The following is a 25,953-nucleotide window of genomic DNA, read 5'->3' as shown; positions in this document are numbered from 1 at the left end:
TGCAAGCGGATTCTTTACCGCTGAGCCACCTGGGGCTAATGTAAAAGCGTCTCCATTGGCTGTTACTCTCCTGATCCTCACTGTCTACAGGATCAAGGCCACACCCCTTAGCCCAACATCCACCGTCTTCCACGGTCTTAGCCCCACTAGCCTCTGTACCTTGTTGCCCTTGGCCTCATAGCATGAGGCCTCCACCCTGGCCGATGGGTCCTAGCTCCACTCACTGTCCCCAGGAGGCTGCCTGCTCTGTGCTGCTGGTGGTTTAGTCGCTAAGTCATGTCTGACTCTTGCGATTCCGTGGACTGTAGTCTGCCAGGCTCCTCTGTCCATGGGATTCTCCAGGCAAGAATACTGGAGTGGGTTGCCACTTCCTTCTCCAGGGGATCTTCCTGACACAGGAATTGAACCTACGTCTTCAGCATCGCAGGCAGATGCTTTACCAGCTGAGCTAGGAGGAAAGCTTGCTCTGTCCCTTTCTCTTATTCCCTTGCTCAGCAGATTCTAGATGATATTTTCTCAGGGTGTAGGTTTCAGATCCCTGCAGAAATTTTTCCCTTAGAAAGTGACTCATGGTGAGTCCACTGGATAATTCCATTTAGACAGTGAATTCTTGGCGTGGGCATGTCATGATTTTCTCTCTGGTGGAGAAAGGTTTGTGAGGCTTCAATGCTTGGAGACCCTCAGTGGCACCCCTGGTTCCTCCTCTACTCTCTGTGTCCTGATGTAATCAATATGCCACAACATCTATTTGAAAACCAGACCAGATGACTCATGCTTCCATTCATTTTGAAAACGTTTCTTGGGCACAGCTAATCTCACGTCTCAGGGAGAGGCTGGCTTGCTCCTGCCACAGACTCTCCATGGAGTTTTCAATGAATTGTTGGGCAGGATTGGGGGTTGGATTGAAGGTCAAAACCAGCCTCCCTTCCCTGATTTAGGACTGGCTTTTATGACAGTATTTACAAGCAGGAGTTGTTTTCATCGTGATGGGGCACTTATGGGCCCTCCCTAGCTCAGTTATCACCAATGGTCTCTTCCACAAGGCTGTCGTCTGGGGCCGTGCAAGCTTTGGGGATGTGAGTTAGCTGAAGATGGTTGAGTGTATTTTTCGTGTGCTTTCCCTTCCAGTTTCACTGAGATATAATTGATATACCACACTGTAAAAGTTGAAGGTGTGCAGCAGAATGGTTTACCACAAATACCTCATGAAAAGATTATCACAGTAAGTTTAGTGAACATCCGTCCTCTTGTATAGGTACAAAATTTAAAGAAATAGAACAATTTTTTCTTGTGCTGAGAACTCATGATTTACTCTGTGAACAGCTTTCATATATAATATATAGAGTGTTAATTATATTTATGATGCTTACATTATATCCCTGGTCCTTATTTATGCTTTAACTGGAAGTTTGTACCTCTTGACTGCCTTCATTTAGTTTTCCGTCCTGCAGTCCCCACCTCTGGTGACTGCAAGTCTGACGCCTTTTTCTGTGAGTTTGTTTTTCTTTGCTTTGGAAGTAGAATTGACTCACAACACTGTGTTTCTTCCTGATGTGATACCTAACATAGTGATTTCTATACATTTCAAAATGAACACCAGTTATGATATGTCCCTGTAGAAAGATGTTACATGACTTAGAGGGCAGTATGTGAAATAAGTAAGACGGGGAAGACAGATACTACATGATTTCACTTATATGTGGACTCTACAGAGCAGAAACAAGTGAACAAGCATCACAAAGCAGAAGCAGAGATGCAGACAAAAAGAATACACAGGCGACTGTCAGAGGGGAGGAGAGAAGTGAGAGAAGGGAAGGAGAGACACAAACTTCTATTTGCAGAACAAACGAGTCACAGGTGTGAAATGGACAGCAAACGTATTTTTAAATCACTTCTATTTCGCCTACGTACAAAGTTGTTTGAGAATATTTACACACACACACACACACACATATTAATGAAAAAGAAATACTATGATCAGAAACCAAACAGGTGACACAGTTGTTATGAGATGAGATAGTTAAGTCCTGGATGTCACTAAACTCTGAATTTCCTATTAGCAAAGATGAGAAAGAAACCAAGTTCTGAGAGAACTCTCCATGTGTGACCAAAGGATGCAAACCAATATTCCAGTGAAAATAGTGGTTTTTTTCTGGATACAATTTCAAGAAGAAATTACCAAAGGAATCATTATATAAGGAATATTGAGCAATTGTAATGAATGCTGACTATAATAGAAATAGGAGTACGTCAAGGCTGTATACTGTCACCCTGCTTATTTAACTTCTATGCAGAGTACATCATGAGAAACGCTGGGCTGGAAGAAGCACAAGCTGGAATCAAGATTGCCAGGAGAAATATCAATAACCTCAGATATGCAGATGACACCGCCCTTATGGCAGAAAGTGAAGAGGAGCTAAAAAGCCTCTTGATGAAAGTGAAAGAGGAGAGTGAAAAAGTTGGCTTAAAACTCAACATTCAGAAAACGAAGATCATGGCATCCGATCCCATCACTTCATGGGAAATAAATGGGGAAACAGTGGAAACGGTGGCAGACTTTATTTCTCTGGGCTCCAAAATAACTGCAGATGGTGACTGCAGCCATGAAATTAAAAGATGCTAACTCCTTGAAAGGAAAGTTATGACCAACCTAGACAGCATATTAAAAATCAGAGACGTTACTTTGTCAACAAAGGTCCATCTAGTCAAGGCTATGGTTTTTCCAGTAATCATGTATGGATGTGAGAGTTGAACTATAAAGAAAGCTGAGCACCGAAGAATTGATGCTTTTGAATTGCGGTGTTGGAGAAGACTCTTGCAAGTCCTTTGGACTGCAAGGAGATCCAACCAGTCCATCCTAAAGGAGATTAGTCCTGGGTGTTCATTGGAAGGACCAATGCTGAAGCTGAAACTCCAATACTTTGGACACCTGATGTGAAGAGCTGACTCATTTGAAAAGACCCTGATGCTGGGAAAGATTGAGGGCCGGAGGAGAAGGGGACGACAGAGGATGAGATGGTTGGATGGCATCACTGACTCGATGGACGTGAGTTTGAGTGAACTCCGGGAGTTGGTACCTAACGCCTTGGTTTCTGGCCATCTGCTTAGCTTTCTATGGCCCCATTATCTTTAGAAAGGGGGACTCCAGGGCTGAAGGATACAGTGGGTTGTGCTTGGTTGACTGGTTTATGTTCTTCAAAAGACAACTCTTCACAGGGGTTATGCAATTGGCGCCTCCTCTGTGTGTGCCAGCATAAGGATAAAGGAGTCGGGGAAGCTTTGAGATGAGGGCTCTTGAGGTCATCTGATGCCTGGCATGCCATTCTTGGGCTGTAGTCAAATAAGAGTTTCATGAAGCATGATGAATGGGAGAGAACAAACATATGCACCTATGGCTGGTTCTTTAGAGCCACTGTCTCCCAACCACCCCGCCCCTACCACCATAGAATTGTACCCAGAGATTACTTCATTCAGGTGGAAAGAAAAGAACCAGAAGGATTGTTTGTGGAACAGGGAGGAGTGAAGGAAACCATTCAGCATTCTTGCAGACCCTCTGAGTCCCTGTGTCACCAAGGCAGAAGTTGGGGTTTTGAGGATGCTCAATGATTCACACTTCCTCTCCTTGTCCATTTTCTGAACCAGTTGAGAAATAAGAAATAAACTCAGAAGATACAGAATCGAATATCTTCCATAATTATGATAAAGGCTGGATCAGAGGACATTGTTTACTCTTAAGGCACGAGCTCCCTTTTGCCCAGTCCAGCCTATGGAACCCACCTGAGGGAAAGTTTGGGCTTGCAGAGAGGTCAGTTTTAATATCTTCCCAGGTCACTGCTTTCCACTTGTCGAGGCGGAGAGGGAAGGTGGGGGGGAGGACCCATTTGCCCCCAGTTCCTCCCCGCCTCCCAGGTCCTTTGATAGATGAGCTTCACTCTGTTTGGAAATATGGACCAAATGCTTCTACTCAGCATCTGTCTCTGCCTCTGTAGGGAGGGGAAAGGTTGGCCACGCATCCAGCAGTATTTCAGGAAACTTCTCATGACTGCAGCTTCAGGAGTGGAGAATGAGTGTTCCTTTCTCATCCTTCACAAGAGTGGTTAAGTAAAGGGTCCCAAATACAACCTGGTTCTTATGAATGAAGATGAACTCTGATAAGTGATAGCTCACATCATCTAGGAGGCTTATAATGTTGAACAAAGTTACAATCCCCAAGGTGTGTAACTTCTGTGCTGAACCAACTCCTTTTTTCTTTTTTATCCACATAAGTGAAATTCCCTGGTTGTTTCTTTTTCAAACTTCTCTTGGAGTAACAGATGCCTGTAATATGTCTAAATCAACAGGGTAAACTTTAGGGTCACAGAAAGTTAGTGCCAGCAGGTCATCAAATCCAATCCCATTCCTTATTTTATTAGAAACCATGAGACCCAAGGAGATTAAATGACTCTTTCAAGGTCACACAGTCACTTATGTCTCTTTCCCAATTATTGGTTTCCATGACTAGGGTATTGCCAACTATATCATGTTGATACATCAGAAAAAAATGGTATAACCTCTATAAAAACAAGCACATAAGTTTTTAAAAAATAAGTCATCCCTTAATGAAATTTGTCTTTTGTTTATCAATTTTCCTCATGGCAATAACCCTTGAACTTGTTTTGTATTCAGTCAATGGTTTGACTATTCTCGTTCTAAATAAATGGCTCTTTTTTTTTTTTTTTTAATGTTCTCTTTTCCTAATTAACAAAGTGTCAAGCGGAGAGAGATAAGTTATGCACTTTAATTACAATAACCCCAGGCTATGGGGAGAATGCTTATCACTGGCTTGGACCGAATGTTCTGTGCTCACTTAGAAACAGCACTGGCAAAATCTTCAGAGAAGCAGTGGATTTGAGATCTGGGGAGGTGGGGCCATTAGAAAACAAGAGTGGGGTCTTCATTTGAGCTGTCTTCATGCTGTAACAGTGTCTCGTCCTTGCTCCGCTCATTTCCTTCCTGTTAAAATGGGGAGTGGTGATGATTGTGAGAGACAAGAAGAGATGCTGCAGCAAGCACTGGAGTGCAGTATCAAGAGTCCAGGACCATAGGTCAGCTCTGCCACCGATGAGCTGCCTCTCTGGGCAAGTCACATGGCCCCTCTGAGCCTCAGCTTACTCCTCTGTGAAACTGACTTGTGCTCACCAATCTCCAAGGTCTTTCTACTCAAGTTGTCTTTGACTCTAAAACTTTGTAATTCCACATTCTCGTCCCACTCTTATCTCACACCCTTTGTTTCCCCAAACAGAGCAGTAACCTCTGGCTTCAAAGAGATATGTTACATACAGTGTCAAACAGAAGCAATGATTATAGAGACTAAGTAATCTTATTCGCTGAACAAGACATGTCTTATTTTCCTTGTCAAAATGAGCAGAGAATGGAGTCATTTGTGTTCTCATCACGGTACCATTTCACAGCGGTGGCAATGGTCCTTTCCTTCAATGTAGAGTTTCCTTCCTAGGACGAGTTAAGGGGCAGGACGAGGACTCAGTTACCTTCCCTGGCTCCACTATATCCATCTGGCTGAAGTGCCTTATATGCTTGGTGTCGAGACATTTGTGTGCTAGAGTATTCTGGGTGTCAAATTCAGGGTCATACGGCCTGCTTCTGGTATTGAATTTTCTGCTCATGAGATGCATGACCTTGTATTAAGTTCTTATCTCTCCTGTGGCCTGAGTTTCCACATTTATGAAATGAGAATTTTGGACCCAATGGTCTTCCAACTCTAAACATCTAGTTCTGGGCTGGGGAAGGAGACAGGAATGGTGACAGTCTGGGGAGAATGTTTTTGGATTTGGGGGCAGCATCTCACCACACAAGGATTTGTCCCCAATATTCCACCACTTAAACAGACGTGACCAGGTGTGTTAGGACAGGGCAGAGACAGACTGCCACTGTCGCGCCGTGCCATGCTGCGAGTGTCTCCATGCCTGGTGGAGGTGTTAGCTGTTGGCAAATGTGTGAAGCATGAGTTAAATGGAGGATAGGGAGGCATATCAAGAAATCTAAAATATAGTCCTGCCCTCAGGGCGTTCACATTTGAGTTGAGAAACACAAGGATTCCAGAAAGTGTAAATGCCATTTTAAATATCCATTGAATTCATTAAACTATGGATGCTTATTCTGAGCTCAGGATTAGAGACATATCCCTGGGTGAACAGCCCCACCGAGGAGAAGATGGAAGAATTGTTCTATAGGACTTGGCAGCTCCATCTTTTCTGGAGTCACCATTTTTTCCCCAAGAATAGTCTGATGTTCTCTTTTTAAAATATTGCTTGATTTTGGTCTTTGGATGATACACATTCAGCTCTGTCTCTACAGAGTGCATGCAACTGGAAGGGTAGGTAAATTACATATTATGATACAGGAGAGGGGAAATTAGGTGATGTGGAGAAGAGCATTAACCAAAGTCTTGGGGTAAGAAAACAAGTTGTGTTCACGAAACAACTAGTAGACCAGTTTGGCCATTGAGACTTTGGAAGAGGGGAAAAAAAGAGTCAAACTACAATTTGGAGTCAGATCATAAGTGGCATGTGAGTGAAATTTGCTCAGTCCTGTCCGACTCTTTGCAACCCCATGGACTGTATAGTCCATGGAATTCTCCAGGCCAGAATACTGGAGTGAGTAGCCTTTTTCTTCTCCAGGGGATCTTCCCAACCCAGGGATCGAACCCAGGTCTCCCACATGGCAAGCAAATTCTTTACCAGCTGAGCCACAGCGAAGCCCAAGAACACTGGAGTGGGTAGCCTATCCCTTCTCCAGTGGATCTTTCCGACCCAGGAATCGAACCGGGGTCTCCTGCATTGCAGGCAGATTCTTTACCAACTGAGCTATCAGGGAAGCCCCATAAGTAGCATAATGTAATCAAAAAGAGACTAAGGATAAAGTTGTTTACTGTCTGTGTGCCTTTGAGCAAGTTATTTAATCTTTCTCAGTTGATATCTCCACATGGTAAAATGTTAGTAATAATACCAATTTATCAAGATTTGGCAAGGATAATAGAAAGAATATATGCACAGCTCCTGGCACAATAAAAATGATAAATAAATGTTAATTTTATAAATCCCAGCCTCCTCCACAGTGGTGTCTTCTCTTACAGGCAATGGAAAAACAGTGACCAGAAAAACCTGGCTTTCGGTTAGGCCAGACCTAACTGAGAAAGTATTTTTTTGTGTGTGAAAAAGACAGTCTTTTGATCTTAGTCAAACCACTTAACTTCCCTGAATTTAATTTACTTATCTGCAAAATGAAATCTACCAGACTTACACTGCAGGAGAATTGTAAAGTTTAGGAATGTATCGTGTGAAGCACCCAACAGTCCCTGTCTCTATGAGAGAGGCGGTAGGTTTCCATAAACAATGGTGACAGGATAAGGGAGGAAAAAGAGGAGCTGTGACCTTTGTTGTTCAATGTCTCAATGCAGTGCACCATGCTTCCCTGTCCTTCACCATCTCCCTGAGATTGCTCAAACTCATGTCCATTGAGCTGGTGATGCCATTCCAACCATCTCATCTTCTGTTGGCCCCTTCTCCTCCTGCCTTCAGTCTTTCCCAGCTTCAGGGTCTTTTCTAATGAGTCGGCTCTTGGCATCTTTGGCCAAAGTATTGGAGGTTCAGCTTCAGCTTCAGTCCTTCCAATGAATATTCAGGGTTGATTTCCTTTAGGATTGACTGGTTTGATCTTCTTGCTGTCCAAGGGACTCTTAAGAGTCTTCTCCAACATCACAGTTCAAAAGCATCAATTCTTCAGCGCTCAGCCTTCTTTATGGTCCAACACTCACATCCAGACATGACTACTGGAAAAACCACAGCTTTGACTATATAGACCTTTCCCGGCAAAGTTCTCTGCCTTTTTAATATGTTGTCTAGGTTTGCAATAATTTTTCTTCCAAGAGGCAAACATCTTCTAATTTCATGGCTGCAGTCACCATCTGTAGTGATTTTGGAGCCCCCCAAAATAAAGTCTGTCACTGTTTCCATTGCTTCCCCATCTATTTGCCATGAAGTGATGGAACGGGATGCCATGATCTTAGTTTTTTGAATGTTGAGGTTTAAGCCAGCATTTTCACTCTTCTCTTTCACCTTCATCAATAGGCTCTTCAGTTCCTCTTCACTTTCTCCCATAAGGGTGGTATCTTCTGTTTATCTAAGGTTATTGATATTTCTTCTGGAAACCTTGATTCCAGCTTGTGCTTCATCCAGCCTGGCATTTCACATGATGTACTCTGTATATAAGTTAAATAAGCAGGGTGACAATATGCAGCCTTGACATACTCCTTTCCCAATTTTGAACCAGTCCTTTGTTCCATATCCAGTTCTAACTGTTGCTTCTTTACAAAAGCATACAGGTTTCTCAGGAGGCAGGTAAGGTGGTCTGGTATTCCCATCTCTTTCAGAATTTTCCACAGTTCATTGTGTTCCACATAGTCCAAGGCTTTAACTTAGTCAGTGAAGCAGAAGTAGATGTTTTCCTGGAATTCTCTTGCCTTCTCTATGATCCAGTGGATGTCGGCAATTTGATCTCTGGTTCTTCTGCCTTTTCTAAATCCAGCTTGAACACCTGGAAGTTCTTGGTTCACAAACTATTGAAGCCTAGCTTGGAAAATTTTGAGCATGACCTTGCTAGCATGTGAAATGCATGCAATTGTGTGATAGTTTGAACATTCTTCGGCATTGCCTTTCTTTGGGGTTGAAATGAAAACGAACCTTTTCCAGTTCTGTGGCCACTGCTGAGTTTTTCATATTTGCTGGCATATTGAATGCAGCACTTTAACAGAATCAAATAGCTCAGCTGGAATTCCATCACCTCTGCTAGCTTTGTTCATAATGATGCTTCCTAAGGCCCACTTGACTTCACGCTCCAGGATGTCTGGCTCTAGATGAGTGATCACACCATCGTGGTTATCTGGGTCATGAAGACCTTTTTTTGTATAGTTCTGTGTATTCTTGCCATCTCTTCTTAATATCTTCTGCTTCTGTTAGGTCCATAGTATCTCTGTCCTTTATTGTGCACATCTTTGATGAAATGTTTCCTTGATATCTCTAATTTTCTTGAAGAGATCTCTGGTCTTTCCTATTCTATTGTTTTTCTCAGTTTCTTTGCATTGTTCACTTTATTTAGTCTCCAAGTCATGTCTGACTCTTTTGCAACTCCGTGGGCTGTAGCTCTCCAGGCTCCTCTGTCCGTGGGATTTCCAGGCAAGAATACTGGATTGAGTTGCCATTTCCTTCTCCAGGATTGTTTACTTAGGAAGGCTTTCTTATCTCTCCTTGTTATTCTTTGGAACTCTGCATTCAGATGGGTATATCTTTCCTTTTCACCTTTGCCTTCTGCTTCTCTTCTTTTCTCAGCTATTTGTAAGGTGTCTTCAAACAACCATTGTGCCTTTTTGCATTTCTTTTTCTTAACGATGGTTTTGATCTCCTTCTGTACAAGGTTACAAACCTCTATCCATAGTTCTCAGGCTCTCTGTTTATCAGATCTAATCTCTTGAATCTATTTGTCATTTCCACTGTATAATCATAAGGAATTTGATTTAGGTCATACCTGAATGGCCTAGTGGTTTTCCCTACTTTCTTCAATCTAAATTCTGAATTTTGCTACAAAGAGTTCATGATCTGAGTCACAGTCAACTCCTAGTCTTGTTTTGGTTGAATGTATAGAGCTTCTTCATCTTCGGCTGCAAAGTATATAATCAATCTGATTTTGTGATCATTGAGATTCTTTAATTCTTAACCAAAGAGCCTGGACATCTATTTTGTAGGCAGTGGGAGTCTGAAAATGTTTTTCCGGATAGAGCGTTATAAGATGAAATGCAGAGAGTCTCGACATCCATGAGAACAGTAACTATGTAACAGTGACTAGACTGTGCAGGGGGCAAGAGTGAACACCCAGGAGGTACAGAGACCCACCTACTGAAGACAAAATCCATCTCTCTCCATGCATGTGCTATATTAATTCTTGTATTACCATTTGAATTCTTTCTAATGAAATTCAACAATTCTGAAAATATAAAAGAGACAAAGATAAAATCGAGAGTGATGAGGGTGAGATGAAAGAGACAGGGAGAGAGACAGAAAGATACAAAGATGCAGAGAGACAGGAGAAGGGGGAGCTGTCCCCCCCCCCTCCCCCCCACCCCGGGGGGCTTCCTGGATGTTTGTATGTAGACATCTGGCACACAGCTGTGCTGGCTGGATGCAGGTGGCTTGAAAGAATTTGCATCTAGGTATAAATCTGGCACCAACAGACTTGAATTTTCAGCTGACATGTGGGCTGCTTTAAATAAAACTAGGAAATTGGTGTGGAGGTGGTGAGAAAAGCTCTACCAAGACATGCCTCATACCTGAGAAGAGGACCTTCCCTGCCGTCTGTGGATCACCTGCTGACCACATGCTCCTCTTCCTAAGACAGGAGAAGATGTCTGGTCAGCAGTGTGCCCACTGAGCAGGCTTCCCACACTCCCTTTCTGTCATTTCCTTCAGCTTCGTAGTCAATCTGCTTGCTATTTTTCTTAGACGAGGGTGAGTTTGCTTTTATGAGAAAAATGTTTGGCTTAGTTTATTCTGAAAGCAGATTTGTCTTTACGTTCAATTTATGTTTTTAATGTCATTTTCTTTCTTTTTACTAATCATTCAATAACTAATAAGCACCAGTGACCTACAAAAGTGAGTTTCTGTTGCCAGAGTTGTTACAGCCAAAAAGTTCAGTACCTGGTTTGTCTGAGTTAGGGAAGGCAGCTGGTACCTGTGCTTACCCTAAGCCACCAGGAGCCCCATGGGGGCGCTAGGGAGCAGCACTTTGAAAGACTCTCAGACCGTGAGGGTAGGGCTTCCTGTGTTTAGCCTGTCAGGACTTTAAGATCAGTAGATTTTTCTGGATGGCAGCTGAATAAAACTGTTAATCTGACCATCCCCCAAGGAACAATAAGCTGTGTTGTCCCCTACAAGTTTTTCTCAACCCACCTTTCAGTTTTGAAAGATCTTCCTGTCCTATGGATGGAAATGGTTGACACCCAAGATGTCACATGGGACACCTTTTTTTTCCTGGATGCATTTGCTGTAGAATAATGTCTCTTTCTTGTTTTAAAGAACTTTTAATGAAATATCTCATGCTGCTGCTGCTAAGTTGCTTCAGTTGTGTCCGACTCTGTGAGGCCCCATAGACGGCAGCCCACTAGGCTCTGCCATCCCTGGGATTCTCCAGGCAAGAACACTGGAGTGGGTTGCCATTTCCTTCTCCAATACATGAAAATGGAAAGTGAAAGTGAAGTCACTAAGTCATGTCCAACTCTTAGTGACCCCATGGTCTTCAGCCTACCAGGCTCCTCCGTCCATGGGATTTTCCAGGCAAGAGTACTGGAGTAGGGTGCCATTTTCTTCTCTGGAAATATCTCATACATCAAAAGTATATTTATACACATATTAGTTTATGCTTTTGTATAATATAAATGCTCATGGGTATCCAGCACCTACCTTAAGAAATAGAATATTTTAGAGTACTTTCAAAGACCCTGAATGTCAACCTCATTCATAATCCTCTTCTAACCTTTCCCAGGTATTTTTGATCATTGCCTTGTTTTTCTTTTCTTTTTTAAAAAAAATATTTTTCTGGCTGCATCAAGTCTTAGTTGCAGCACCCAGGATCTTCAGGGCATCATGTGGGATCTTTTTCATTATGGCTCACAGGCTCAGTAGTTGTGGCACATGGGCCTAGTTGCTCCACCGCATGTTGGGTCTTAGTTCCTTGACCAGGGATTGAACCCACATCCCCCGTATTGCAAGGTGGATTCTTAACCACTGGACCACTAGGGAAGCCCCCTGCTTTACTTTTCTTAAGAGTTTAAATTACATACACAATAGGTCTTCCATACTGATCTGTGGTTGGTTGAAACCATGGATGCAGAACCTGCAGATACCGAGGGCCAGCTGTGCTCTGGCATTTTATATAAAGAACTTGAGCGTCTGCAGATATTGGTATCTGAGTGGGTCCTGTACCCTAACTCAAAACATACATGTATGTTTGTGTTAGTTGCTCAGTCATGTCCAACTCTTTGCAGTCCCATGGACTATAGCCCGCCAGGCTCCTCTGTCCATGGAATTCTCTAGGGAAGAATACTGGAGTGGGTTGCCATTCCTTTCTCCAGGAGATCTTCCCAACCTGAGGATCACACATGGGTCTCCAGAATTGCAGGCAGATTCTTTATCGTCTGAGCCACAAGGGAAGTCTGCATGTGTGTATGTATCCTTAAATAATATATAGTTTTTCTTGCTGCTGATTTTTATGTAAGTGGAATCAAACTGGTATGTTCCTTGGCAACTTGCATTTTTTTTGCATAAAATCATGTGAGATTAAACCATGTTGACTCATTAAATGTGTCAACTAAATGTTCATCCAATGCCTCAACTAATGCCTCAATTAAATGTTCATTCATCTTCCCTGTTACATAGTATTCCACTCCATAGATATTTTAATTCACTTATCCATTCTCTGTTGATAGATATTTGGGGTGTTACTGTTATTATAAATAACAAATTTGGCAGGTTCTTTTGTACTATTATAAATTATGATGTTGCAAATGTGTTATGCTCCTGTCTCCCGGTACACATGGGAAAGATCTTCTCCATATTTTGTAAGTGGGAGTGAGATTGCTGGGTCAAAAGGTATGAACATTTTCTGCTTCATTAAGTATTTCCATGTGTTTTGCAAAGAGGATATACCAGTTTACACATCTGACATCAGAGTATGAGTCTCCATTGATTCCATCCTTGGCAATACATTTTATAATTTTAGTTTTTAATTATGAACATATGATAGCACATTTACAAGAGACTTGAAAAATTCAGAACAAGGTTACATATAATTCCACTATATGTTACAATTACTTTTTTTAAGTAGATAAATTAAGGTTTTTAGTTGGAGTTTCAATATCAAAGTCTCAAAAGTTAGTAGAATGCGTGTACATTCTATTATTACTTCTCTGTGATAGAAGATTCTTCTCTTCTATCACAGAGAAGTAGGATGCTATAGTAGACCTGAAAAGCACTGTGAACCAATTCAACAATGAAGATTTATACAATTTTCACACAATGGTAGGATACGAGTCCATAGACTGTAAACCAGGAGACACTGGAACATATCCAGGGACATAAAACACGGTGCGAAAATTTCATGGTCTAAAGGTAGCAATACATTTTTCCCAGGCCCTGCTGTGCGGCATGTAGGATCTTGGTTTCCCAACCAGGGGGTGAACCCGTGCCCCTGCATTGGGCGTGTGGCGTCTTAACCACTGGGCCACCAAGGAGATCCCCTTGGCAATATTTTTTATTATCTGACTTTTGTCTTTGCCAGTCTTGTTGGTATAAAATGGCAGCTCTTTCTGCTTTTTATGGGCATTTCCTTACTTATGAGATTAAATGTTTTCCATATTTTTTTGCTCAATATTGCTTCCTCTTCTGTGTTGAATTCCTTGTGTGTTTCTGATGTATCTCCATCCATTCAGTACAGCTGTGTATGGGCTATGCTAGGATAGAAAAGGGAGCAAAGGCAGGTGCTGACTGCGGGCTGCTGCTTTCTCTACGAAGGTCCCGAGGAATCTGGAAGTGGGCGCTATGGACCCCATTATGCAACCGACACAGAGACTGGCGAGGATGATGACACATTTGAAGATGACTTAGATCTGGATATTTCCTTTGAGGAGGTAATAAGAAGTCCTGCTTTATAAGCCTGGGTGTTTTTGTTTCCTTGCTGAACAAAGCGGTTTAGTCAATGGACCATAAGCATCTTAATTAAGAGTTACTTAAATTGGCTCATTTGCTTCTAAAATGTGTTTATTTCCTCTGACTATTAGTCTGCAGGTGATTGTAAATGAATAGTAACTAGATACCAACTATGCCGATGTTCTAAAGTCAGCCTCTGCTTGTTGACTTCACCATTTGGCAAAAGCATATTTAGATTCCAAGCAAGTGAAATTTTATAAAGTCAGTATTGATAAGGAAATGAACAATTCCTTGAAAAAGTAATGTGCCTTAATGATGTTGTAATAAAGATAAAACATGTAATATCAGTTTTAGCACTGATTTTCTGAGTAATACAGGGGAAGGTACTTAAAAGTCTTGAGCCTGAAGTTCTTTATCCATAAACTGGAGTCAGTACTATTTGCCGTCTCTACCTCCCAAGGTTTTGGGAAATATCAAAATAACTATAGTTTCATGTATTAGACATCAACCATAAATAAGGCAGTCTAATTACTTGCTCCATGTTAATCCTGAACTTCTTTTCCTTCTCTGTCTTTAGGTTAAACCACTTCCTGCTATCAAAGAAGGGAATAAGAAATTTTTTGTGGAATCCAAGATGGCGCCTCGACCGAACCCAATGACTGTTTCTAGGCTTGTCCCCCCAACCCCAGCATCTCTCCCCACAGCTGCAGTGGCTCTGCAGCCCACTCCAATGGACAGGAAGGGAAAGAATGGTGTGGCTATGATGCCAAGGCTTTTTGACATGTCTTGTGATGAAACTCTTTGCTCTGCTGACAGCTTTTGTGTCAATGACTACACCTGGGGGGGCTCTCGATGCCACTGCAACCTGGGCAAAGGTGGTGAGAGCTGCTCAGAAGGTAGGTGCCTGGGGGAGTGGGTGGGCAGCATGGGGTGGGCTAACCCTACAGGGAGCCGGAGAGCAGTATTGCAGTCCACACAAGGTTCCTTCTTGTCCTTTTCCTAAGATAAGCCCTTTCTCCCATGTTTTAGTTATTAAACTAGCTAGTTAGCAATACAGGGCAAATGTGAATCTTCCGTTGCTCCTAGTTGGATAGCAGCCCTATTCCTGTATGTGCCAAACATGTACTCCTTTTGGAGCAATGCATAAATCATCCCAATGGCACCTTGGGAGTGGGTTTACTTTTGTGACACCTCTTCTACAAAAAATATAGCAGAAATCTGTGCGTGAAGGTTAAGAAGGATACTAGTTGAGCCAACATATATTACACAGTTGTGCAATGTGAAAGTAGGTGTCAGTAGCCTTTAAGCCACTGATTTCTTTTTATAGTGGCAAGTAACAACCTCCAAAGATCTGATTTCTCCCTAAGAACTTCAGAAGCTCAATGCCCCCAGGAATGAGAATCCTAGGGGTAAAGAGCAGAGAAGTGAAGACGGCAAGCTAGGCTTAGTACACAATCGGAATTTTTACTTAATGACATCCAGGCAATGGCGTTGTGTATTGATGTTATGCATTTGAAGAAGTGAGCAAACAGCATTCTTTTTCTTTTTTCAGATGTTGTTATACAGTATCCTCAGTTCTTTGGTCATTCCTATGTAACCTTTGAACCTCTGAAGAACTCTTACCAGGCATTTCAAATTACTCTTGAATTTAGGGTAAGAAGGATTAATCCTTTTATGAGTGCCTGTTGGACACCTTAACACAGCAGTGTGCTGCAGCAAAGGGAGAAGGAGAAGGGGAGAGGAAGCAGAGGGTGAACCCATTCACAGGGCAGCGAGAACGATGGACACATTTGCACACTCGAGGGCGGCACCAAAGGGAGAGTGGGTTGTGTATGTTACCGAACTATGGAAATGGCTGGTCTGAAAGTTCCCGAGGAGAATGTTTGGGTTCCAGCCATACTGCACATGTTGACCTAAAAGATGAGAATTACGTTTCATTCAGCAGATTTGCTGAGGACTTACAGGGCTTTCCTGGCAGCTCAAATGGTAAAGAATCTGCCTGCAATGCGGGAGACCAGGGTTCAGTCCCTGGGTTGGGAAGACCACCTGGAGAAGGAAATGGCAACCCACTCTAGTACCCTTGCCTAGACAATTTCATGGACAGAAGAGCCTGTTGGGCTACAGTCCAATGAGATCCCAGAGAGTTGAGCCCAACTGAGTGACTAACACTTTCACACTTTAAGCCTAATAGCTCTGAGAGACTATTCCCTGGGCATAATGTCCTCAAGTCCATCAAATAAAACATAATTCTCAACTCTTAGGTTGTGCATTTGTTTTTTCAGTTGACTTTCATTATCGTGACCAGGCCAGGATTTCAGAAGGCATAAATGCATTCTTCATCCCCAAATCCCTTTTACTGGAAGCCCAAACAATCTTCCTTGTTATGACTGCACCTGCACAGATGGAAAACCAGCTATATGCAACCCTGGCAGGTGGTGACAGCCCAATAGATGCTCTTCACTATGAATCAGCTGCAGTGCCTTCAGCTTAAAGGCATTCTTTTGGGTATCGCAGATGACAGGACTGGGTTTGGAGATACGGAAACAAGTCCCCTTTAAGGTCAGAGTGCTGAGAATCCACAAGACGACTTGTCCCAGTCTAGGGCAGGCAGCATGGGTGAAAACCAAACTAGTCCGTGCGCTGCTTGTGTTGTCTTGTTCTCCTAATGCAAGGAAAGATGCAAATGTGCTTGGGAAGTAAAAAAAAAAGAAGGAAAAACTGGAATGCTCTTTGGTGAGAATAGGATTTGACGAGGATGAGAGCAGCCCCCGTGGGACCACGGCCTCTGTGCACATGGTTCCCTGAGGCTCTGCTGGTGGGTCCAGGAAGAGTAAAGAGTGGGTCAGATATGGGGCTGCCTTCCTCTCACGTCACTGCCAAATTCCTCATACACTGTTTATATTGCTGCCCCTTGTTTATTGAAAATGAACTAGAACTATGTACCTGGGAATTAATTGGAGTCTGCATGCTTGTAAATAGGACCTCTGTGGAGATGCTCGAGTTTCGTGTCCATGAGTGTTTGTGGGTGGCCCTCTGTGGAAGCGGAGATGCTCATTATTCATGTGGCTTTTGTTTGTATAATAACAGGCAGAGGCAGAGGACGGCTTACTTCTCTACTGCGGGGAGAATGAGCATGGCAGGGGGGATTTCATGTCCCTGGCTGTCATCCGGCGCTCGCTCCAGTTCAGGTAATTCTTGGCAGAAACCCTTGGAATGTTTAACGCTACCCTACAATATGTTTTCCTTTCTGTACTGTGAACAAAACCTATGCTCGATTTATAGTGTAAATAAAGGAACTGTGTATTATGGAGCCTGGACCAGTCTACTAAATACTGGGGTATCAAGAGAGCAGGGTAACCTCTGAAATTTGAGTCTGGAACCTTGTGATCATTCATTCACTCAACAGCAAATGTTTTCTTGAGCCCCCACAGTGTACCTGGCCCTGCGGTAGTGCCTGGGGGTGCAGCAATGAGCCAAAGCCCATCAAGTTCCTTCTTTCCCGGAGCTCTGGTGGATGCGATGGGAAGAAGCCTGGGACCTTCTCCTTGTCCCCTGCAGTAGATTCAGCTGACAGCCACAGAGCCCAGAGAGGAGCCCACAGCCTCCTGGAGGTTCCTAGAGAGTCAGACCATATCCTCATCTTCCCTCCAGACTGTGATGGACTGTTTGACTTACCTCCTCTGCCCTGATCATTTGTGTCCCAGTGCATCTTGGAAGCCACCCACCTTTGGTTTCTGTGTGGTTTTCTGGAGGCAGAGTTCTGTAGATGTGCGAGGGTTTTAATCATCCTCACAGAGGCATACATGGGACTATTTGATGAGGTCAGCCAAGTGCTTCTCCATGGCTTACTGGTCAAGAGTCCCCATAATAACATTCCCTGGTGACCTGACCTTCAACAAGTGACTTAACCTCTCCAACTCTGTGTTACCTCCCAAGGTTACTGTGAGGATTAAATGCATTAATACGTAAGGGTACTTAGAGCAGTGCCTAAACCATAGCAAGCACTCAGTAAGCACCAACCATTATTGTTTTTTGATTATTTCAGCACCAAAATTACTTTTGGTTAAGAGAGATAAGACTGTCTGCAAAGCATTCCACACGGGGTAGAAAATGCCCCTGCCCCCTGCATCCTTTGCTAAATGCATTGCTTGATGGGAGATTGAGTTCAGCTAGTAGGATCCAGGGCAGTGGTCCGTAACCTCGTGGGCTCTGATGCATGGAGGATCTGAAGGACTGCGCTAGCCCTGCTGGTTATTTGCTAGTAGCAGCTCTCCATCTCTGCAACTCCTACTGTGTGATTCTGAGATCACCCCCTCTAGGTGAGCCAGTGCTGCAGTGCCTCTCCAAGCCATTCCTGCCTGCTGAGGATCAGGAGACAAAGGGAGGCCTGAAGCCAGCTGCAGTTAGTGCACATCCTGGAAAGGACAGCACTGTGTGTCATGGCCAGAGTCCCCTCTAACAGCCTCGGGACCCGAAGGGGAGGTGCTATGGTGGCTGCTTAGAACTTGGCTAGAAGGGGTCAGAATTCTAGATGTCAGGTGTAGTGACCGGAGGACGCCCCAGGACATACGGAGGTTGGGGGAAAAAAAAATAAGAATAATGCAACTGTCTGAGAATGCTCCTTCTCCACCCACACCCGCGCTGAGCCGCAGCTTCCCATGGAAACCACACCTGCACTCAGGCCCAGCTGAACACAGATGGCGGTGCTGCCCAGCTTGCCAAAATAAGTGTGAAGACTCGTTTGGGGTTTTTTTTCAACATTTTATTAATATCACTGAGGCTGTCATTTGGGAGTTGTGGGAAGTCCCCAGAGAAATCCCTGGACTCAGGGTGACTCAAGCCCTAATTCTCCTCACCTTGAATCCATGTTTAGTATCCAGCCATCACTGAGAAGGAGACAGAGGATCTTAGCTGCCCAGGATTCTCTGAGTTACAGAGAAAGTCGGGTTAAAGGAGGCCCCACGTTGAAAGGTCCTACAGGCAGATTCAAGACAAGACTGAGGTGGTCCTAGGGAAGAGGCGTCTTTCTAAGGAAGTTTCTCTGTATGCGGATTTAAACAGCTCTTGATACCTATAAGCCTAACTCTGAACAGACTGGCTCTCAATGAAGCTATTACTGCCCTGGAAATGTCCACTGAGTCTGAACACAATAGTGAGCTTCCCTGGTAGCTCAGCTGGTAAAGAATCTGCCTGCAATGTGGGAGACCTGGGTTCAATACCTGGGTTGGGAAGATCCCCTGGAGAAGGGAATGGCTACCCACTCCAGTATTCTGGCCTGGAGAATTCCATGGACTGTGTAGTCAGTCCATGGGGTTGCAAAGAGTTGGACACAACTGAGCGACTTTCACGTTCACTTTGATCTAAGAGTTTTCTTTTCTTCCCCCACAGGTTTAACTGTGGAACTGGGGTCGCCATCATTGTAAGTGAGACCAAAATCAAACTTGGGGGCTGGCACACCGTTACGCTCTACAGAGATGGGTTGAATGGGCTGCTGCAGCTGAACAATGGCACCCCAGTGACAGGCCAGTCCCAGGTGAGTGTGTGCCTCATTCGCACCCTCCTGCCCAGCACTCTGGGAAGATCCCACTGCATAGAGCTGGCAGATGGACTGTTTTGCATGTATACTCAGGCAACCCAGCTCTGCCAGCTTTTCCATTGAAGGTGGGCTTTCAGGGCTCATGTCTGTCCCACATCTACTGAGGAGGGGGACTGAATATGCCGACATCGTGGCCCTGGGTGCAGGGACATGCAGGAGGCTTGTACCCGAGGACATGTTCTTTTTCTACAAGGACATCAAAGCCAGATGCAGAGGAAGGCTCCTATTGGAAGAATTGAAGCCATTATTAATGCCAAACACAAAGCTTGCTCTTAAGACAGAGGTGTTGTAATCCTGTGACTTTAGAAAATCATCCCGAAAGGTTCACTTGGTTCAATATGCAGGCATAATCCATTCATCCACCTTTTTTGGGGCCATGATTATAGGAAGTGGTAAAACAATTTAACTGTTGGGCTACTCAGCGAATCACCTAGGTATTCACATATTTGTCATGCTCTGAGCAATTTTAGGACTGTGCTTAGAATAAACAGTTTGGATTAGCAACCTGCCAAGGAACCAAGTCTGTAATTATAATCAGGCAGGTGTTTGTATTCTCTGAGGAAAAAAGTAGCAAGAAAGCCTTTGTGTATATGTGTGTAGCTTTCTCCTTCCTAGGCTATTCATATTCTTTGCTGACAAGACAAGTTGTATAAAGGTTCATGACTTGCTACTAAAAAAAAAAAAAATAGAATAAATAAACCTCATCATTTGGATCCCAGTGATTCCAAAAGAACAAGAATACAAATGTAGTGAATGTGAATCCAAGATCATTAGACAGATATGCATATATTTCTAAGGAAGGGAAAGAGAGGATAAATGCACTGCAGACTCAATAAATGCCAGAACAGTGGGCCTACTATGGTTAAAATTAAATTTGATAGGAATAAAGAAGCTTTGAACTTGGGTTCAAAATACTAACCTGAATACAAGGTGAAGAAGCTGTAACAGACGTAACACATGTATAAGTATCATATGGTTTAAAACAAAGAAATTCAATGAAGGCAAATAAATAGGGCCATATGATAACATGCTAAAGAAATTATAGGTTACATTAATAAAGGCATAGCATCTAGAAAAATGGAGGTGATAATCCTATTCTATTCTGGTTCCTATGTATATAGTTTGCAGCGCTCTAACAGTTGGGGAGATCCCCTAGAGTAGGAAATGGCAGCCCACTCCAGGATTCTTGCCTGGAAAGTTCCATGGACAGAGGAGCTTGGTGGGCCATCGTCCACGGGGTCACAGTCAGTCAGACATGACAGAGCACATACAACAGCGATTCTAATCCTCAGATAGAATTGCCTTCAGAGTATATGATTTATTGACTATAATAATTAAGTACAAAAGGTATATAGTTTTGTGGATACTCAGGGTAACATCTGCCTCTCTACTACCAGGATTTGCTAAGCAAGTTGTATAAGTCAGACTGCAAGTGTAGAGTGTTTAAGAAACTGTCTTGAGAGATAGTGATCTGTTTTAAGTCAGAGTTCCCCCAAAACAGACCTGGGTTGATGAGTCTATGCAAATGATTCACTTTTAAGAAAGGAATCCCATAGGAGACCTGTGATAGAAGGGATTAAAATGAACAAGGGAGGGACAGAAGTCAATAAGAATGAGACCTAAGGCAAAGTTTACCAGGATCTGGCATTAGCCTGACCCTACAGGGGAGCTCTGGAGTGTCAGTTGTACCTCAGAGTAGTGCCAACCCAAAGCAAGGGGGCTGGACTTTCACACTTAATCACCCATTAAAACCTGTTAAGAGATATGCTGAGGGAATGCAAATTCTAGTACCACCAGTTCTTTCCATAGGCAGGCAATACAGGCTTCAGAGACCCAAAGGAAACCCTCATTAGAGGAAGGTAAAGGCTAGGCTCAAAGACTATTGTCTGGGATGTTGTGAAGGGAGCCTCAGAGGAGCAATTCACCCCTATGGCGCACTTAATGCTCCAGAAAAGAAGAAAAGGATTTAGCTGTTGGGCTCCTGCTGTGGTCCTGGATCAGGGAATGGGTCAGAGGGATGGGATGAGGTGAGGATGAGATCCAAAAGAAGTAAATCCTGAAGATCTTGATGAAATAAGCCAACCAGGCACTCAATTCACCTAACAAAAAATGTAAATAATTAACCTTTAAAATCCACTGTAAGTACTTTGAAGCTGCCTAGCTCACATTTAATACACTATTTATAAATGATTCTTACCTAGTCATTAGAAGAGATAAAGCAATGAATAGATGTTTTACTTATTGATAACAGAAGTATGAAGGGTAAAGATTACATTTCAGTGGTTTACATTCTGGAAATTTTATAACTACTGGCAGCATGCCTTTACCCAGCCCTTCTCTATACCCTTTAATCCAAACAAATGAGATATTTCTGCAATAAAAAACAAATAACCAAGAGCACTTTAATTTTGTCCCACTTCATGTTCAACTCTGTATTTTATAACCTCAAAACCTACAATCCAGATTGTGGTTTAGTCTAAGATTGGAAATGTCCCTACTTAGCTGTAATAAGACTTTAAAAAAAACGTATCCATGAGCAAATTTCAAAATATTTTGCAACTCAGTCTTGGCGATTTCCCTCTCTCTCACAAATGCCTCTTGCAGGACATAGTATAAAGGTGACCAGGATAGTAAAAGGATAAACGTTAGCCCATGTATACACAAAATTAGTATTATCACCTTTTGAGACACAGAATAGTCCTGTGGCCCATCCAAGATACACAGTAAATTGGTGTCAGGACTGGAAAGAGAAAGTTTGTTTTGGATGCCCAGCACGACACACTGCCTGTTGGCTTGCTCTTGGCTTTGACTGACCTTCGTTTCCCTTCGAGGCATTCCAAAGTCATCCCTTCTCAAAACACAGCTCTCTGAGTTTCCAGTGCTAACTGTGGGTTTAATTTTCCAGTAGGACAATGACTTAAAGATAAATATGGGTGGAATAAAATCCATAAATTGGATGTATGGATATCCATATACACCCATATATATATATGATGATTAGATAAAGAAGATGTGGTAATATATAGCTTCCCTGTTGGTTCTGCTAGTAAAGAATCTGCCTGCAGTGCCAGAGACCTGGGCTCGATCACTGGATTGGGAAGATCCCCTGGAAAAGGGAAAGTCTACCCTGTAGTATTCTGGCCTGGAGAATTCCATGGACTGTATAGTGGTTCCATGTGGTTGTATGGAATACTGCTGCTACTGCTGCTAAGTCGCTTCAGTTGTGTCCGAGTCTGTGCGACCCCATAGATGGCAGCCCACCAAGCTCCTCCATCCATGGGATTTTCCAGGCAAGAATACTGGAGTGGGTTGTCATTGCCTTCTCCAATGCATGAAAGTGAAAAGTGAAAGTGAAGTCGCTCGGTCGCGTCCGATTCGTAGCAACCCCATGGACTGCAGCCTACGAGGCTCCTCCGTTCATGGGATTTTCCAGGCAAGAGTACTGGAGTGGGGTGCCATTGCCTTCTCTGTATGGAATACTACTCAGCCATAAAATGAATGAAGTTCTGTCATCTGCAGCAACACAGATGGACCTAGAGATCATCATACTGGCACTGTATTGCATCTTAATCATGTCCCTCATCTGGTGTGTTTTAGCTTTTGACTTTGTTTAGTGAGTTATGGTTTCCATCTTTCTTAAAGGGCCAGTACAGTAAAATTACCTTCCGGACACCTCTTTATCTTGGTGGCGCTCCCAGTGCTTACTGGTTGGTGAGAGCAACAGGGACAAACCGAGGCTTTCAAGGCTGTGTGCAGGCACTCACTGTTAACGGGAAGAGATTGGACCTGAGGCCCTGGCCGCTGGGGAAAGCGCTCAGCGGGGCCGATGTGGGTAAGTGGTTGAAAGTGGGAGGTATGCTCCTGCACGTTGCTTTTCTGCTTTGGGTCAAGGATGGTTAATACAGAGCTTCAGGAGGGAGGTGAGCTGACGAGTGAGGCTGGTGCTCTGCAGACCTGATGACTTTGAATCTGAACACGAGGACGTGGTAAATAAGACCACGGGTGCTCCGAGCCCTCGGTTGTGTCCTGCTGCCGTCTTGGCCTCCTTCCTGAAATGCAGTCTGGTCCAATACGATGAGGCAATGACAGTTGAGTCCTCCTACCCTTCTTCATCCAGTCCAGTGGAAAAACGTTCGTGGAAAGATCTTTTGTATACCGTCTGCTTCTAAAAGAAGTCACATTCTGATTTTGACCACTGTGCCAAACACCTTATTGTAGCCCTCTCATTTACTCCTCATCGGAGAAGGAAGTGGCAACCAACTCCAGTGTTATTGCCTAGAGAATCCTAGGGACGGACGGGCCTGGTTGGCTGCCATCTATGGGATCGCACAGAGTCGGACACGGCTGAAGCCACAGCAGCAGCATTTACTCCTCACACTGACTCTAGGAAGCAGAAATTATTACTACGTTTATTTTATACAAGAAGGCACTGGGGCTTGTAAAAGTTGAAGAATTTACCCAAAATAGGGCAGAACTAGGTTTGTGGATTTTTTTTTTTCTATTTTTTTAAAATTAAGACCTGCTTGAGTAGTTTAAGGTTCACAGCACAATTGACAGGAAGGTGCAGAGATTTCCTATATGCCCTTTGTCCCCACACGTGTATATCCCCTTCTCCCAATATCAGCATCCCCCATCAAGAGTGTTTCTGGTGTGCAGCAAGGTGATTTTGTTATGTATATATACAATAATTTGCATTTGTTAATCCCAGACTCCCAATCCATCCCTCTCCCACCCCTCTCCTCCTTGGCAACCACAAGTCTGTGCTGTGTGTCTGTGACTCTGCTTCTGTTTTCTAGATAAGTTCATTGTTTTGTGTCTTAGAATCCACATATAAGTGATATCATATGGTATTTGTCTTTCTCGGTCTGACTCACTTCACTTGGTATGATAATCTCTAGGTCCACCCATGTTGCTTCAGATGACCGAACTTCATTCCTTTTATGACTGAGCAGTATTCCACTGTATATATGCACACCACATCTTCTTTATCTATTCATCTGCCTTTGGACATTTTGGGTTTTTCTACGTCTTAGCTTTTGTAAATGGTGCTGCTATGAACAGAGGAATTCATGTATCTTTTTGGATTATAGTTTTGTCCAGATATATGCCCAAGAGTGGGATTACTCAGTCATACGGTAGCTCTATTTTCAGTTTTTCGAAGAACCTCTATACTGTTTTCCATAGTAACTGCACCAATTCACATTCCCACCAGTAGTGAAGGAGGGTTCCCTTTTCTCCACACTCTCTCCAGTATTACTATTTGTATACACTTTAATGATTGGTCCGTTTTTAATTGGGTTGTTTATTTTATTACTGAGTTTTAAGAGTTCTTTATATATTTTGGATACAGTTCTTCATCAGATGCGTTTTTCGCACATATTTTCTTCCAGTCTGGTTTGCCTTCTCAGTCCCTTGACACTGTCTTTCAGAGAGAAGAAGTTTTTAATTTTAATGAAGTTTATCTTATCAATTATTTCTTTCACAGATTGTGCCTTTGGTGTTATATCTAAAAAGTCATCACCTTACCCAAGGACATCTAGGTTTTCACCCATGTTGTCTTCTGTGAGTTTTATAATTTAATGTTTACATTTAGGTCTGTGATCCATTTGAGTTAATTTTTGTGAAGTTTGTAAGGTCTGTGTCTAGATTCATTTTTTGTGTGTGTGATTGCCCAGTTATTCCAGAACCATTTGTTGAAAAACCTAAGATTGCTTTTAAAGCAATGAGGACGTTTATTCCATAACTGAAGGCAGCTGATAGATAATTTTAAGGTTGGTTAGTTCAGTGACTGTTTTAGTCGGGCTGCTGTAACAAAATACCACAGACTAGGCGATTTAGACAACAGAAATTCATCTTCTCACTGTTCTGGAGGCTGGAAATTCAGCATCAATATGTTGGCAGGTTTGGTTTCTCCTGAGGCCTCTCTCCTTGGCTTGTTGATGGCCATCTTCTCATGGTGTCCGCATGTGGCCTTCCGTCTGTGCTTAACTCCCCACCAGTCAGATTGGAGTAGGGCTCACTCACATGACTTCATCTAACCTTAACTACCTTCCAAAAGGTGGTGTCTCCAGATACAGTCCCATTGGGAGTTAGGGCTTCAACCTATGAATTTGGGGAGGACATGGCTCAGTCCCTCGTAGTGACTCAGTAATGTCAGATCTCTGGGTTGGTGTGTCTGTGGTTCTCTTGTTCCTCACTCATAGTCCCAAGATGGTGCCACAGCTCTGAGCATCACACCCTCACATGACGTTCTCGTGGCAAGGTATGGCAAGTCCTTTTCTTGGGCCTCCCTGTTCTCCATCTTCAAGGTGTTCTTAATGCATGGTGAGTATCACACACCTGCCACCTAGGTTCTACTGTCACATTTGGCTACATTTGCTTTACCGCATGGGCTTCCCTGGTGGCCCAGCTGGTAAAGAATCCACCTGCAGTGCAGGAGACCTGGGTTCGATCCCTGGGTTGGGAAGATCCGCTGGAGGAGGGCATGGCAACCCACTCCAGTATTCTTGCTGGAGAATTTCATGGCTAGAGGAGCCTGGCAGGCTGTAGTCCATTGGGTCACAAAGAGCTGGACACGCCTGAGCCACTAAGCACGCATGCACACAC

At 43.4% G+C, this 25,953-nt stretch overlaps 1 protein-coding gene across 1 annotated transcript in view; it reads left to right on the top strand.

The window, feature by feature from the left end:
- EGFLAM (EGF like, fibronectin type III and laminin G domains) overlaps nucleotides 1-25,953 on the top strand; it is a 187,378-nt gene that overhangs the window by 116,725 nt on the left and 44,700 nt on the right. Inside the window, exons 8-13 of the mRNA XM_052659149.1 lie at nucleotides 13,617-13,732; nucleotides 14,329-14,647; nucleotides 15,304-15,404; nucleotides 16,839-16,939; nucleotides 19,140-19,284; nucleotides 22,990-23,179. Of these exons, the coding sequence (XP_052515109.1) occupies nucleotides 13,617-13,732; nucleotides 14,329-14,647; nucleotides 15,304-15,404; nucleotides 16,839-16,939; nucleotides 19,140-19,284; nucleotides 22,990-23,179 (972 nt within the window). The remainder of the gene's footprint in view (nucleotides 1-13,616; nucleotides 13,733-14,328; nucleotides 14,648-15,303; nucleotides 15,405-16,838; nucleotides 16,940-19,139; nucleotides 19,285-22,989; nucleotides 23,180-25,953) is intronic.

The sequence above is a fragment of the Budorcas taxicolor genome, chromosome 20 (assembly GCF_023091745.1).
Source record: "Budorcas taxicolor isolate Tak-1 chromosome 20, Takin1.1, whole genome shotgun sequence".
NCBI classification, from domain to species: Eukaryota; Metazoa; Chordata; class Mammalia; order Artiodactyla; family Bovidae; genus Budorcas; species Budorcas taxicolor.
This window is presented reverse-complemented; position numbering and strand designations above follow the sequence as displayed.